This window comes from Salvelinus alpinus, chromosome 23 (genome assembly GCF_045679555.1).
Source record: "Salvelinus alpinus chromosome 23, SLU_Salpinus.1, whole genome shotgun sequence".
NCBI classification, from domain to species: Eukaryota; Metazoa; Chordata; class Actinopteri; order Salmoniformes; family Salmonidae; genus Salvelinus; species Salvelinus alpinus.
The window spans coordinates 1728624-1746698 of NC_092108.1; the positions used below are offsets into that span (position 1 = coordinate 1728624).

The following is an 18075-nucleotide window of genomic DNA, read 5'->3' on the forward strand; positions in this document are numbered from 1 at the left end:
TCTGACAGACCAGCTAAAACTAATGTCTTTATTATATTATGACAGACCAGCTACATCTACTGTCTCAATTATTTTATGACAGACCAGCTAGATATATTATCTTTATATATTATGGCAGAACAGCTAGAACTACTGTCTCTATTATGTCATGACAGACCAGCTAGATTTACTGTCTCTATCATATTATGACAGACGAGCTAGATCTAATGTCTCTATTATATTATGACAGACCAGCTAGATATACTGTCTCTATTATATTATGACAGACCAGCTAGAACTACTGTCTCTATTATATTATGACAGACCAGCTAGATATACTGTCTCTATTATATTATGACAGACCAGCTAGATCTATTCTGTCAATTATATTATGACAGACCAGCTACATCTACTGTCTCTATTATTTTATGACAGACCAGCTAGACCTACTGTCTATATTATATTACAACAGACCAGCTAGATCTACTGTCTCTATTATATTACGACTGACCAGCTAGAACTACTGTCTCAATTATTTTATGACAGACCAGCTAGATGTACTGTCACTATTATATAATGAGAGACCAGCTAGAACTACTGTCTCTATTATATTATGACAGACCAGCTAGATATACTGTCTCTATTATATTATGACAGACCAGCTAGATATACTGTCTCTATTATATTATGACAGACCAGCTAGAACTACTGTCTCTATTATATTATGACAGACCAGCTAGATATACTGTCTCTATTATATTATGACAGACCAGCTAGATCTATTCTCTCAATTATTTTATGACAGACCAGCTACATCTATTTTCTCTATTATAATACGAAAGACCAGCTAGATTTACTGACTCTACTATTTTATGACAAACCAGCTAGATATATTATCTCTATTATATTGGGGCAGAACATCTAGATCTGCTGTCTCTACTATACAATGAAAGACCAGCTAGATTTACTGTCTCTATTATATTATGACAGACAAGCTAGATCTACAGTCTCAATTATATTATGACAGACCAGCTAGATATATTATCTCTATTATATTGGGGCAGAACAGCTAGATCTGCTGTCTCTATTATACTACGAAAGACCAGCTAGATTTACTGTCTCTATTATATTATGACAGACAAACTAGATCTACAGTCTCTATTATATTATGACAGACCAGCTAGATTTACTGTGTCGGTTATATTATGACAGACCAGCTAGATCTACTGTCTCTACTATATTATTACAGACCAGCTACATCTACTGTCTCTATTATATTATGACAGACAAGCTAGATCTACTGTCTCAATTATTTTATGACAGACCAGCTAGATATATTATCTTTTTATATTACGGCAAAACAGCTAGAACTACTGTCTCTATTATATTACGACAGACCAGCTAGATATACTGTCTCTATTATATTACGACAGACCAGCTAGATCTACTGTCTCTATTATATTACGACAGACCAGCTAGATATACTGTCTCTATTATATTACGACAGACCAGCTAGATCTACTGTCTCAAATATTTTATGACAGACCAGCTAGATCTATTATCTCTATTATAATATTACAGATCCGCTACATCTACTGTCTTTATTATATTATGACAGACCAGCTATATCTACTGTCTCAATTATTTTCTGACAGACCAGCTAAAACTAATGTCTTTATTATATTATGACAGACCAGCTACATCTACTGTCTCAATTATTTTATGACAGACCAGCTAGATATATTATCTTTATATATTATGGCAGAACAGCTAGAACTACTGTCTCTATTACATTATGACAGACCAGCTAGATCTACTGTCTTAATTATTTTATGACAGACCAGCTACATCTACTGTCTCTATTATATTATGACAGACCAGCTAGAACTACCGTCTCTATTATATCATGACAGACCAGCTAGATCTACTGTCTCTATTATTTTATGACAGACCAGCTAGATCTACTGTCACAATTATTTTATGACAGACCAGCTAGATCTACTGTCTCAATTATTTCATGACAGACCAGCTAGATCTATTTTCTCTATTATACTACGAAAGACCAGCTAGATTTACTGTCTCTACTATTTTATGACAAACCAGCTAGATATATTATCTCTATTATATTGGGGCAGAACATCTAGATCTGCTGTCTCTACTATACAATGAAAGACCAGCTAGATTTACTGTCTCTATTATATTATGACAGACAAGCTAGATCTACAGTCTCAATTATATTATGACAGACCAGCTAGATATATTATCTCTATTATATTGGGGCAGAACAGCTAGATCTGCTGTCTCTATTATACTACGAAAGACCAGCTAGATTTACTGTCTCTATTATATTATGACAGACAAGCTAGATCTACAGTCTCTATTATATTATGACAGACCAGCTAGATGTACTGTGTCGGTTATATTATGACAGACCAGCTAGATCTACTGTCTCTACTATATTATGACAGACCAGCTACATCTACTGTCTCTATTATATTATGACAGACAAGCTCCATCTACTGTCTCAATTATTTTATGACAGACCAGCTAGATATATTATCTTTTTATATTACGGCAAAACATCTAGAACTACTGTCTCTATTATATTACGACAGACCAGCTAGAACTACTGTCTCTATTATTTTATGACAGACCAGCTAGATATATTATCTTTTTATATTACGGCAAAACAGCTAGAACTACTGTCTCTATTATATTACGACAGACCAGCTAGATATACTGTCTCTATTATATTACGACAGACCAGCTAGATCTACTGTCTCTATTATGTTATGACAGACTAGCTAGATCTACTGCCTCTTTTATATTACGACAGACCAGCTAGATCTACTGTCTCTATTATATTATGACAGACCAGCTAGATCTACTGTCTCTATTATATTATGACAGACCAGCTAGATCTACTGTCTCTATTATATTCTGACAGACCAGCTAGATCTGCTGTCTCAATTATTTTATGACAGACCAGCTACATGAACTGTCTGTATTATATTATGACAGACCAGCTAGATCTACTGCAACTTTTATATTATGACAAGACCAACTAGATCTACTGTCTCAATTATATTACGATAGACCAGCTAGATTGACTGCCTCTACAATATTATGACAGACCAGCTCGATCTATTATATCTACTATATTGTGACAGACCAGCTAGATTTACTGTCTCTGTTATATTACGACAGACCAGCTAGATCTACTGTCTCTGTTATATTACGACAGACCAGCTAGATCTACTGTCTCATTTATATTATGACAGACCAGCTAGATCTACTGTCTCTATTATATTATGACAGACCAGCTAGAACTACTGTCTCAATTATTTAGGACAGACCAGCTAGATCTATTATCTCTATTAGACTATGGCAGAACAGCTAGATCTACCGTCTCATTTATATTACGAAAGACCAGCTAAATATTTTGTCTCTATTATATTATGAAAGACCAGCTAGATTTGCTGTCTCTAGTATATTATGACAGACCAGCTAGATCTACTGTCTCTATTACATTATGACAGACCAGCTAGATCTACTGTCTCATTTATATTATGACAGACCAGCTAGATCTACTGTCTCAATTATAGTATGGCAGACCAGCTAGGTCAACAGTCTCTAATATATTATGACAGACCAGCTAGATCTATTATCTCTATTATATTATGACATACCAAGTACGTCTACTGTCTGTATTATATTACGACAGACAAACAAGATCTACTGTCTCTATTATATTATGACAGTCCAGCAACATCTACTGTATCTATTATATATTGACAGACCAGCTAGATCTACTGTCTCTTTTATATTATGACAGACCAGCTAGATCTACTGTCTCTATTATCCTATGACTACCAGCTTGATCTCATGTCTCTATAATATTATGACAGACCAACAAGATTTACTGCCTCAATTATATTATGACAAACCATCTAGATCTACTATTTCAATTATATTATTGCAGACCAGCTAGATCTACTGTCTCTTCTATTTTATGATAGACCAGCTAGATCTATTATCTCTATTATATTATGACATACCAAGTACATCTACTGTCTATATTATATTTCGACAGACAAACAAGATCTACTGTCTATAATATATTATGACAGACCAGCTAGATCTACTGCCTCTATTATATTATGACAGACCAGTTAGATCTATTATCTCTATTATATTATGACAGTCCAGCTAGATCTACTGTCTCTTTTATATTATGACAGACCAGCTAGATCTACTGTCTCTATTATCCTATGACAGACCAGCTTGATCTAATGTATCTATTATATTAAGACAGACCAACAAGATTTACTGTCTCAATTATATTATGACAGACCAGCTAGATCTACTGTCTCTTCTATATTATGAAAGACCAGCTACATCTAGAGTCTATAATATATTATGACAGACCAGCTAGATCTACTGTCTCAATTATATTATGACAGACCAGCTAGATCTACTGTCTCTATTATCCTATGACAGACCAGCTTGATCTAATGTATCTATTATATTAAGACAGACCAACAAGATTTACTGTCTCAATTATATTATGGCAGACCAGCTAGAACTACTGTCTCTTCTATTTTATGATAGACCAGCTACATCTACAGTCTCTAATATATTATGGCAGATCAGCTATATCTACTGTTACAATTATATTATGACAGATCAGCTATATATGCTGTCTCAAATATATTATGACAGACCAGCTAGATCTACTGTCTCTACTATATTATGACAGACCAGCTAGATCTACTGTCTTTATTATATTATGACAGATCAGCTATATATGCTGTCTCAATTATATTACAACAGACCAGCTAGATCTACTGTCTGTATTATATTATGACAGACCAACAAGATCTACTGTCTCTATTATACTACGACAGACCAGATAGATCTACTGTCTCTTTTATATTATGGCAGTCTAGCTAGATCTACTGTCTCTACTATATTATGACAGACCAGCTAGATCTACTGTCTTTATTATATTATGACAGATCAGCTATATATGCTGTCTCAATTATACTACAACAGACCAGCTAGATCTACTGTCTGTATTATATTATGACAGACCAACAAGATCTACTGTCTCTATTATATTATGACAGACCAGCTAGATCTACTGTCTTTATTATATTATGACAGATCAGCTATATATGCTGTCTCAATTATATTACAACAGACCAGCTAGATCTACTGTCTGTATTATATTATGACAGACCAACAAGATCTACTGTCTCTATTATACTACGACAGACCAGCTAGATCTACTGTCTGTATTATATTATGACAGACCAACAAGATCTACTGTCTCTATTATATTATGACAGACCAGCTAGATCTACTGTCTTTATTATATTATGACAGATCAGCTATATATGCTGTCTCAATTATACTACAACAGACCAGCTAGATCTACTGTCTGTATTATATTATGACAGACCAACAAGATCTACTGTCTCTATTATATTATGACAGACCAGCTAGATCTACTGTCTTTATTATATTATGACAGATCAGCTATATATGCTGTCTCAATTATATTACAACAGACCAGCTAGATCTACTGTCTGTATTATATTATGACAGACCAACAAGATCTACTGTCTCTATTATACTACGACAGACCAGATAGATCTACTGTCTCTTTTATATTATGAAATACCAGCTAGAACTACTGTCTCTATTATATTATGTCAGACTAGCTAGATCTAATGTCTCTACTATATTATAACAGACCAGCTATATCTACTGTCTCTATTATATTATGACATACCAGCTACATCTACTGTCTATATTATATTACGACAGACCAGCTATATCTACTGTCAGGCGTATGTCTCAAGTCACGACTTCACAGGAGAGCCATTTGAAAGTTTTTTTTATTAAATTCTTTTTTTTTCTGGCAGAAATGCTTTCTGGGACATGTCAACTTTCATGTGACTTAATAACAAACTTGTATGCCATCTGCAAATCTGAATACAATTGTTAAATTACGCGCCTTGTTTGTTAAGCCACAGAAGAAGTCAGCAACCTTCACAATAGCCAAGATTGGCTGAGATAATGAGTGGGCTGGACATGCTGAGAGAGGAGTTCGGATTGGTCTGCCATATAGAAGGCTTCTGTCTATTTGAGCTGGTCAGTCTGTGTTGGTAATCCTGTAGAACGCGGCTTTAAAAAAAAATGTCTCATGTAGTGGAGCTGCATAAGTGTTGCTCTCCACTTTCTGGAGAGTTTTGAAATCAGTTCATTAGAGTCTGATAGCTAAGGAGTTGGAGAAAACACCTGTCTCCGGATTACATCTTCAAACTAAGGGCAACCGTGGCATCGCATCTGTGACAGGGAGAAGCATCCATCATGCATGAAGATGTAGACATGCAAAATAGTCTAGCATTAGCTAGCTACATTTTCAGATATTACACGTTTCTAATTTTGACAGAAAGTGGTTTCTAACGTTAGCTGGCTTGCTCGTTAGCTAACGTTACGTGATGTGTGTAATCTTATACGTTGTTTACCTAGCTAGGTTCACAAGTGTTTTTTTTGACTGATTACCATTTGATTGATGTGGTGTGCCCTTAAGGCAATTAACCCTGATTGGCTGACCCTTTAAAACAACATTTCACTGCACCTATCCGTTGTATGTGACAATAAAAAACATATATTTTTGCTATTGTATGTCATATCATATCATATCATGATTCATGTTTTCATATACGGTCTGACACCAGCAGATGTTGATCATTAACGCAGAGTTCATGGTCTTTCAGTCAGTTTTGGGATTCAGACAATTTGGGGAAATTATACCAGTGATGCAACAATGCCAATATGGCAATTTACAGTTAGCTGGTGTTTCCATTCCCCTTTAAACAGCAGGGGGGGCATCAAAGCCAAGTGTTTCCATTCCATTCCCCTTTAAACATCTGGGGGGGCATCAAAGCCAAGTGTTCCCATTCCCCTTTAAACGGCAGGGGGGGGGGGCGTCAAAGACACAGAAGGTTGTGGCTAACTCCCAGACACTCCAGAGGATAGACAGGATACTTATGGTTCACATCTAGAAGATGTTAAATACAGGTGCAATACAGATGTGTACAAACACACTCACACACAGGTCTGGTTTCACCACAGCTGGCTTTATTACATACGGTTCAGTTTACAACAAACGCATTTTCAGTGTGTGTGTGTGTGTGTGTGTGTGTGTGCGTATGTGTGATGTGTGTGTTGTGTGTTGTGTGTTGTGTGTTGTGTGATGTGTGTGTGTGTGTGTGTGTGTGTGTGTGTGTGTGTGTGTGTGTGTGTGTGTGTGTGTGTGATGTGTGTGTGTGTGTGTGTGTCTAAATGAGTGTACGGTCCCCTGAACTAGAATAACAAAGTATAAAGCGGCACTTCTATTGAAATTACAAAGTTTGAAAAACTGAACTGTTTAAAAATGAAGACTGTTTGATAAACAGAGTTGATTGTTTGTGCAACACGAGACCGTGTGTATGTAACGCCTTCCACTAGAATAGCACCTTTAGTGTAAAATACAGACCTCACAGTGAGGGATCTCTTCTAGAAACACAATACAACAAAAAAAACAGAAACAAGACTTACAATTGCAACCTTTTTATCCACTTCAGTATCAGTAACTCTCTGATGAGAGAGGCTTTGGTTGTTTGGGCTTAGCTAGTTAAAGGTGAAATCTGTAATTGAATTCATTTAAAAGATAGTAAAATCTGGAGTGCCTTGTGTCTCTTGGATGAGCTAGAAGTTGAGCTTCCGAGTTCTGCCACTTTTTGCTTAAACTTTGCAAAGCACAGAGCACCTTCACATCTGAGAACACATTGATTTGTTTGTTTATTCGTTACTAAAAAGATTCTTACGGATTGCACCTTTAACTGTTTGTTAACACAGCTCGTTAGCTCTAACGAGCTCGTTAGCTGATTAGCAGACCCAGCGGATGAAGCGTTCGAAGAAGGTGGGTTTCCCCAGCGTGGCGTAGTCCTCTCCTCTAAAGATGGCTGACGTGTCTCCCAGGGCAACCTTCCTCAGCACGTCCTGGTCCGTGTCGGTCCCCATGGCGATCACCGTGGGAACACCCTCAGCCCGCCTCATGGCCGACACGCCCTCTTCCAGGCTTTCGCTGGCCGTGATTCCGTCGGTAATGAAGACAAAAGACAGTTCTGCGTTACGACGCGCCAGACGGCTGCCCTGTAGAACAGAGAGACAGTATCGTTATACAGTGTACAATGTAGGTAGAACTGTCCAGGTTGTTGACAGTGTGTGTGTAACGTGTACCTGTGACATCACCAGGTTGTTGACAGCGTGTGTGCGTAACGTGTACCTGTGACATCACCAGGTTGTTGACAGCGTGTGTGCGTAACGTGTACCTGTGACATCACCAGGTTGTTGACAGAGTGTGTGCGTAACGTGTACCTGTGACATCACCAGGTTGTTGACAGCGTGTGTGCGTAACGTGTACCTGTGACATCACCAGGTTGTTGACAGCGTGTGTGTGTAACGTGTACCTGTGACATCACCAGGTTGTTGACAGCGTGTGTGCGTAACGTGTACCTGTGACATCACCAGGTTGTTGACAGCGTGTGTGTGTAACGTGTACCTGTGACATCACCAGGTTGTTGACAGCGTGTGTGTGTAACGTGTACCTGTGACATCACCAGGTTGTTGACAGCGTGTGTGTGTAACGTGTACCTGTGACATCACCAGGTTGTTGACAGCGTGTGTGTGTAACGTGTACCTGTGACATCACCAGGTTGTTGACAGCGTGTGTGCGTAACGTGTACCTGTGACATCACCAGGTTGTTGACAGCGTGTGTGATGGCGTGTACCTGTGACATCACCAGGTTGTTGACAGCGTGTGTGTGTAACGTGTACCTGTGACATCACCAGGTTGTTGACAGCGTGTGTGCGTAACGTGTACCTGTGACATCACCAGGTTGTTGACAGCGTGTGTGATGGCGTGTACCTGTGACATCACCAGGTTGTTGACAGCGTGTGTGTGTAACGTGTACCTGTGACATCACCAGGTTGTTGACAGCGTGTGTGCGTAACGTGTACCTGTGACATCACCAGGTTGTTGACAGCGTGTGTGTGTAACGTGTACCTGTGACATCACCAGGTTGTTGACAGCGTGTGTGTGTAACGTGTACCTGTGACATCACCAGGTTGTTGACAGCGTGTGTGCGTAACGTGTACCTGTGACATCACCAGGTTGTTGACAGCGTGTGTGTGTAACGTGTACCTGTGACATCACCAGGTTGTTGACAGCGTGTGTGCGTAACGTGTACCTGTGACATCACCAGGTTGTTGACAGCGTGTGTGATGGCGTGTACCTGTGACATCACCAGGTTGTTGACAGAGTGTGTGTGTAACGTGTACCTGTGACATCACCAGGTTGTTGACAGCGTGTGTGCGTAACGTGTACCTGTGACATCACCAGGTTGTTGACAGCGTGTGTGTGTAACGTGTACCTGTGACATCACCAGGTTGTTGACAGCGTGTGTGATGGCGTGTACCTGTGACATCACCAGGTTGTTGACAGAGTGTGTGTGTAACGTGTACCTGTGACATCACCAGGTTGTTGACAGCGTGTGTGCGTAACGTGTACCTGTGACATCACCAGGTTGTTGACAGCGTGTGTGTGTAACGTGTACCTGTGACATCACCAGGTTGTTGACAGCGTGTGTGTGTAACGTGTACCTGTGACATCACCAGGTTGTTGACAGCGTGTGTGTGTAACGTGTACCTGTGACATCACCAGGTTGTTGACAGCGTGTATGATGGCGCTGCCCAGAGAGGAGGCGGAGTCCATGTAGCTCATCCCAGCCAGCGAATCAGCGATCACCGTCAGATTGTGTGTGAGCGAAAACTCAACCTTCTGTTCTGATTTGCTGCCGTACTGCAGCAGGGCGATGCGGGCGTTCCTGTCGTCTGATTGGCCATTGGCCAGGGTGAGGCGGCGCGCCACGTTCTCGATGAACTCCTTGGCGCGGCGGTGGTTCTCCACTCCCATCCTCTCTGACCCGTCCAGCATGAACACAAGGTCCACAGGGCGCTGGACACAGCTGGCCACCGCTGGCTCTGAAACACACACAGGCATACAGACATTGGAGCATCACACACGTATTGGCACACATGCATCTACTTGAACTATGAACATACATAGACACACAGCAACACATGTTAACTCGCACACAAACACACACACACACACACACACACACACACACACACACACACACACACACACACACACACACACACACACACACACACACACACACACACACACACACACACACACACACACACACACACACACAGCTTGATAACATCATCTGAGCGAACAGGGGAAGTTGACTGGCTGTCATCCAGTATAACTTATAACGGTACTGTCTGTGTTCTACAGGGCAGCCGTCTGGCGCATCGTAACACTGTCGGTACAGTGAAATGTTTAACAGCAGCCTGTACATGTAGGTTCATTGATAACCATAGATATATGTCATTATTATGGTGATGACATCCCTACCATGTATAGGAATTAAAGTACCAACATGTATAAAGAGAACTGCAGGGGTCCAAGTACCAAACCCTGAAGAACACCTTATAATTTGTCATGTAACTGAACAAAGATCTACCCATCCTTTAACTGTATGTAACTGAACAGAGATCTACCCATCCTTTAACTGTATGTAACTGGACAGAGATCTACCCATCCTTTAACTGTATGTAACTGAACAGAGATCTACCCATCCTTTAACTGTATGTAACTGAACAGAGATCTACCCATCCTTTAACTGTATGTAACTGAACAGAGATCTGCCCATCCTTTAACTGTATGTAACTGAACAGAGATCTGCCCATCCTTTAACTGTATGTAACTGAACAAAGATCTACCCATCCTTTAACTGTATGTAACTGAACAGAGATCTACCCATCCTTTAACTGTATGTAACTGAACAGAGATCTGCCCATCCTTTAACTGTATGTAACTGAACAAAGATCTACCCATCCTTTAACTGTATGTAACTGAACAGAGATCTGCCCATCCTTTAACTGTATGTAACTGAACAAAGATCTACCCATCCTTTAACTGTATGTAACTGAACAGAGATCTACCCATCCTTTAACTGTATGTAACTGAACAGAGATCTGCCCATCCTTTAACTGTATGTAACTGAACAGAGATCTACCCATCCTTTAACTGTATGTAACTGAACAAAGATCTACCCATCCTTTAACTGTATGTAACTGAACAGAGATCTGCCCATCCTTTAACTGTATGTAACTGAACAGAGATCTACCCATCCTTTAACTGTATGTAACTGAACAGAGATCTGCCCATCCTTTAACTGTATGTAACTGAACAAAGATCTACCCATCCTTTAACTGTATGTAACTGAACAGAGATCTACCCATCCTTTAACTGTATGTAACTGAACAGAGATCTGCCCATCCTTTAACTGTATGTAACTGAACAGAGATCTACCCATCCTTTAACTGTATGTAACTGAACAGAGATCTGCCCATCCTTTAACTGTATGTAACTGAACAAAGATCTACCCATCCTTTAACTGTATGTAACTGAACAGAGATCTACCCATCCTTTAACTGTATGTAACTGAACAGAGATCTGCCCATCCTTTAACTGTATGTAACTGAACAGAGATCTACCCATCCTTTAACTGTATGTAACTGAACAGAGATCTGCCCATCCTTTAACTGTATGTAACTGAACAAAGATCTACCCATCCTTTAACTGTATGTAACTGAACAGAGATCTACCCATCCTTTAACTGTATGTAACTGAACAGAGATCTACCCATCCTTTAACTGTATGTAACTGAACAAAGATCTACCCATCCTTTAACTGTATGTAACTGAACAGAGATCTACCCATCCTTTAACTGTATGTAACTGAACAGAGATCTACCCATCCTTTAACTGTATGTAACTGAACAAAGATCTACCCATCCTTTAACTGTATGTAACTGAACAAAGATCTACCCATCCTTTAACTGTATGTAACTGAACAGAGATCTACCCATCCTTTAACTGTATGTAACTGAACAAAGATCTACCCATCCTTTAACTGTATGTAACTGAACAAAGATCTACCCATCCTTTAACTGTATGTAACTGAACAGAGATCTACCCATCCTTTAACTGTATGTAACTGAACAAAGATCTACCCATCCTTTAACTGTATGTAACTGAACAAAGATCTACCCATCCTTTAACTGTATGTAACTGAACAGAGATCTACCCATCCTTTAACTGTATGTAACTGAACAGAGATCTACCCATCCTTTAACTGTATGTAACTGAACAAAGATCTACCCATCCTTTAACTGTATGTAACTGAACAAAGATCTACCCATCCTTTAACTGTATGTAACTGAACAAAGATCTACCCATCCTTTAACTGTATGTAACTGAACAAAGATCTACCCATCCTTTAACTGTATGTAACTGAACAAAGATCTACCCATCCTTTAACTGTATGTAACTGAACAGAGATCTACCCATCCTTTAACTGTATGTAACTGAACAGAGATCTGCCCATCCTTTAACTGTATGTAACTGAACAGAGATCTACCCATCCTTTAACTGTATGTAACTGAACAAAGATCTACCCATCCTTTAACTGTATGTAACTGAACAGAGATCTACCCATCCTTTAACTGTATGTAACTGAACAGAGATCTACCCATCCTTTAACTGTATGTAACTGAACAGAGATCTACCCATCCTTTAACTGTATGTAACTGAACAAAGATCTACCCATCCTTTAACTGTATGTAACTGAACAGAGATCTGCCCATCCTTTAACTGTATGTAACTGAACAGAGATCTGCCCATCCTTTAACTGTATGTAACTGAACAGAGATCTACCCATCCTTTAACTGTATGTAACTGAACAAAGATCTACCCATCCTTTAACTGTATGTAACTGAACAAAGATCTACCCATCCTTTAACTGTATGTAACTGAACAAAGATCTACCCATCCTTTAACTGTATGTAACTGAACAGAGATCTACCCATCCTTTAACTGTATGTAACTGAACAGAGATCTACCCATCCTTTAACTGTATGTAACTGAACAAAGATCTACCCATCCTTTAACTGTATGTAACTGAACAAAGATCTACCCATCCTTTAACTGTATGTAACTGAACAGAGATCTGCCCATCCTTTAACTGTATGTAACTGAACAGAGATCTACCCATCCTTTAACTGTATGTAACTGAACAAAGATCTACCCATCCTTTAACTGTATGTAACTGAACAAAGATCTACCCATCCTTTAACTGTATGTAACTGAACAGAGATCTACCCATCCTTTAACTGTATGTAACTGAACAGAGATCTACCCATCCTTTAACTGTATGTAACTGAACAGAGATCTACCCATCCTTTAACTGTATGTAACTGAACAAAGATCTACCCATCCTTTAACTGTATGTAACTGAACAGAGATCTGCCCATCCTTTAACTGTATGTAACTGAACAGAGATCTGCCCATCCTTTAACTGTATGTAACTGAACAGAGATCTACCCATCCTTTAACTGTATGTAACTGAACAAAGATCTACCCATCCTTTAACTGTATGTAACTGAACAAAGATCTACCCATCCTTTAACTGTATGTAACTGAACAAAGATCTACCCATCCTTTAACTGTATGTAACTGAACAGAGATCTACCCATCCTTTAACTGTATGTAACTGAACAAAGATCTACCCATCCTTTAACTGTATGTAACTGAACAAAGATCTACCCATCCTTTAACTGTATGTAACTGAACAGAGATCTACCCATCCTTTAACTGTATGTAACTGAACAGAGATCTACCCATCCTTTAACTGTATGTAACTGAACAAAGATCTACCCATCCTTTAACTGTATGTAACTGAACAAAGATCTACCCATCCTTTAACTGTATGTAACTGAACAAAGATCTACCCATCCTTTAACTGTATGTAACTGAACAGAGATCTGCCCATCCTTTAACTGTATGTAACTGAACAAAGATCTACCCATCCTTTAACTGTATGTAACTGAACAAAGATCTACCCATCCTTTAACTGTATGTAACTGAACAGAGATCTACCCATCCTTTAACTGTATGTAACTGAACAGAGATCTACCCATCCTTTAACTGTATGTAACTGAACAGAGATCTACCCATCCTTTAACTGTATGTAACTGAACAAAGATCTACCCATCCTTTAACTGTATGTAACTGAACAGAGATCTGCCCATCCTTTAACTGTATGTAACTGAACAGAGATCTACCCATCCTTTAACTGTATGTAACTGAACAAAGATCTACCCATCCTTTAACTGTATGTAACTGAACAGAGATCTACCCATCCTTTAACTGTATGTAACTGAACAGAGATCTACCCATCCTTTAACTGTATGTAACTGAACAGAGATCTACCCATCCTTTAACTGTATGTAACTGAACAAAGATCTACCCATCCTTTAACTGTATGTAACTGAACAGAGATCTGCCCATCCTTTAACTGTATGTAACTGAACAGAGATCTGCCCATCCTTTAACTGTATGTAACTGAACAGAGATCTACCCATCCTTTAACTGTATGTAACTGAACAAAGATCTACCCATCCTTTAACTGTATGTAACTGAACAAAGATCTACCCATCCTTTAACTGTATGTAACTGAACAAAGATCTACCCATCCTTTAACTGTATGTAACTGAACAGAGATCTACCCATCCTTTAACTGTATGTAACTGAACAAAGATCTACCCATCCTTTAACTGTATGTAACTGAACAAAGATCTACCCATCCTTTAACTGTATGTAACTGAACAGAGATCTACCCATCCTTTAACTGTATGTAACTGAACAGAGATCTACCCATCCTTTAACTGTATGTAACTGAACAAAGATCTACCCATCCTTTAACTGTATGTAACTAAACAAAGATCTACCCATCCTTTAACTGTATGTAACTGAACAAAGATCTACCCATCCTTTAACTGTATGTAACTGAACAGAGATCTGCCCATCCTTTAACTGTATGTAACTGAACAAAGATCTACCCATCCTTTAACTGTATGTAACTGAACAAAGATCTACCCATCCTTTAACTGTATGTAACTGAACAGAGATCTACCCATCCTTTAACTGTATGTAACTGAACAGAGATCTACCCATCCTTTAACTGTATGTAACTGAACAGAGATCTACCCATCCTTTAACTGTATGTAACTGAACAAAGATCTACCCATCCTTTAACTGTATGTAACTGAACAGAGATCTGCCCATCCTTTAACTGTATGTAACTGAACAGAGATCTACCCATCCTTTAACTGTATGTAACTGAACAAAGATCTACCCATCCTTTAACTGTATGTAACTAAACAAAGATCTACCCATCCTTTAACTGCATGCTCTCTGCAGGTTATGAAAATCACTTTACTAAAACTTAAAGGTCCCGAACAGTCAAAATTATATTTGGATGAAACCAAATCAAAGTATGAAAAATGACTGTTGCTTCTACATTGATGAAGTTGAATCTTAAAATGACTGGTCCCCTCCCTCATGTCAAACACTTGGATTCAGGAGGCGGGATGGAGGCAGAATTATTAAGGGCCTTTTGTGACATCACAAAAAGGCACATTTTAATACACCAATGGTAATGTCTTAATCTCTTAACTAATTTAAATAGAGGGCATGTTCGCAGAGGGTCGTGGTTTGCACACACAACTAGGTAGCTAGTGTCAAAATTGAACTGCAGCGTGTCAGCAAATATAATTAGACGTTTCCCCTATTCATCTAAGGCAAATATATTTATAGGTTTCCACTTTTATCTGTGTCTTTTATCTGTAACTACTAGTTAGCTAGGTCTTCAGCCAGCATGGAACCAAAGCGGGGGAAGGGTTGCCCAAAACTTCATTGTCATTACATCAAGAGACATGTCAAACGGGAGATTCATAAAAACTTCTTGACATCATTGGTTGTCATGATATACTGTATGAACACTGTCTGATATACAGTATATATGCAGTTTACCCTGACCTCAACTTGTAACATCACAACACATTATGTCCAAGATGAACTAGCTAGCTAGCTTGATAAACAGTGCTGACAATTCCATTTGGGCTAGCTAGCTAAATGATATAGCCAACATGTTGTCTATATGGATGCTGTTACTGGAAGCAAACAGTTGGATAAACCAATCATTTGCGAAACCATGATGTGATGATGTATGACAGGATTGGATGTTGCATGCAATGCCAATGTTGTTTGAGTTGCTTTGTGTATCAGCACATTTGCTTGAGATAATCTGACTGCAACACTCACTCAGTCCATGTTGCTTGACACAGGCGTTTTCAAAGAACTGTCCGTCAAGGTAAGATCCCCACCCACTCAGTCTACTAGCTCCCCTCCCACTCAGTCTACTAGCTCCCCTCAGACTCAGTCTACTACCTCCCCTCCCACTCAGTCTACCAGCTCCCCTCCCACTCAGTCTACTCACTCCCCTCCAAATCAGTAAACTAGCTCCCTGCCAACTCAGTCTACTAACTCCCCTCTCACTCAGTCTACTAGCTCCCCTCCCACTCAGTCTACTAGCTCCCCTCCCACTCAATCTACTAGCTCCCCTCCCACTCAGTCTACTACCTCCCCTCCCACTCAGTCTACCAGCTCCCCTCCCACTCAGTCTACTAGCTCCCCTCCAAATCAGTAAACTAGCTCCCTGCCAACTCAGTCTACTAACTCCCCTCTCACTCAGTCTACTAGCTCCCCTCCCACTCAGTCTACTAGCTCCCCTCCCACTCAGTCTACTAGCTCCCCTCCCACTCAGTCTACTAGCTCCCCTCCCACTGTCTACTAGCTCCCCTCCCACTCAGTCTACTAGCTCCCCTCCCACTCAGTCTACTAGCTCCCCTCCCACTCAGTCTACTAGCTCCCCTCCCACTCAGTCTACTAGCTCCCCTCCCCCTCAGTCTACTAGCTCCCCTCCCACTCAGTCTACTAGCTCCCCTCCCACTCAGTCTACTAGCTCCCCTCCCACTCAGCCTACTAGCTCCCCTCCCACTCAGTCTACTAGCTCCCCTCCCACTCAGTCTACTAGCTCCCCTCCCACTCAGTCTACTAGCTCCCCTCCCACTCAGTCTACTAGCTCCCCTCCCCCTCAGTCTACTAGCTCCCCTCCCACTCAGTCTACTAGCTCCCCTCCCACTCAGTCTACTAGCTCCCCTCCCACACAGTCTACTAGATCCCCACCCACTCAGTCTACTAGCTCCCCTCCCACTCAGTCTACTAGCTCTCCTCCCACTCAGTCTACTAGCTCCCCTCCCACTCAGTCTACTAGCTCCCCTCCCACTCAGTCTACTAGCTCCCCTCCCACTTAGTCTACTAGCTCCCCTCCCACTCAGTCTACTAGCTCCCCTCCCACTCAGTCTACTAGCTCCCCTCCCCCTCAGTCTACTAGCTCCCCTCCCACTCAGTCTACTAGCTCCCCTCCCACTCAGTCTACTAGCTCCCCTCCCACTCAGTCTACTAGCTCCCCTCCCACTCAGTCTACTAGCTCCCCTCCCACTCAGTCTACTAGCTCCCCTCCCACTCAGACTACTAGCTCCCCTCCCACTCAGTCTACTAGCTCCCCTCCCACTCAGTCTACTAGCTCCCCTCCCACTCAGTCTACTAGCTCCCCTCCCACTCAGTCTACTAGCTCCCCACCCACTCAGTCTACTAGCTCCCCTCCCACTCAGACTACTAGATCCCCTCCCACTCAGTCTACTAGCTCCCCTCCCACTCAGTTTACTAGCTCCCCTCCCACGCAGTCTACTAGATCCCCACCCACTCAGTCTACTAGCTCCCCTCCCACTCAGTCTACTAGCTCCCCTCCCACTCAGTCTACTAGCTCCCCTCCCACTCAGCCTACTAGCTCCCCTCCCCCTCAGTCTACTAGCTCCCCTCCCACTCAGTCTACTAGCTCCCCTCCCCCTCAGTCTACTAGCTCCCCTCCCACTCAGTCTACTAGCTCCCCTCCCACTCAGTCTACTAGCTCCCCTCCCACTCAGCCTACTAGCTCCC

The 18075-nt window shown here is 40.7% G+C and overlaps 1 protein-coding gene across 1 annotated transcript in view; it reads right to left on the reverse strand.

Moving 5' to 3' along the window:
- Window positions 1–7111: 7111 nt before the first annotated feature.
- LOC139550048 (collagen alpha-2(VI) chain-like) overlaps window positions 7112–18075 on the reverse strand; it is a 127598-nt gene continuing 116634 nt past the window's right edge. Inside the window, exons 27-28 of the mRNA XM_071360629.1 lie at window positions 9743–10077; window positions 7112–8187 (exon numbers count right to left, since the gene is read on the reverse strand). Coding sequence (XP_071216730.1) covers window positions 7921–8187; window positions 9743–10077 — 602 coding nt within the window. The 3' untranslated portion in view covers window positions 7112–7920. The remainder of the gene's footprint in view (window positions 8188–9742; window positions 10078–18075) is intronic.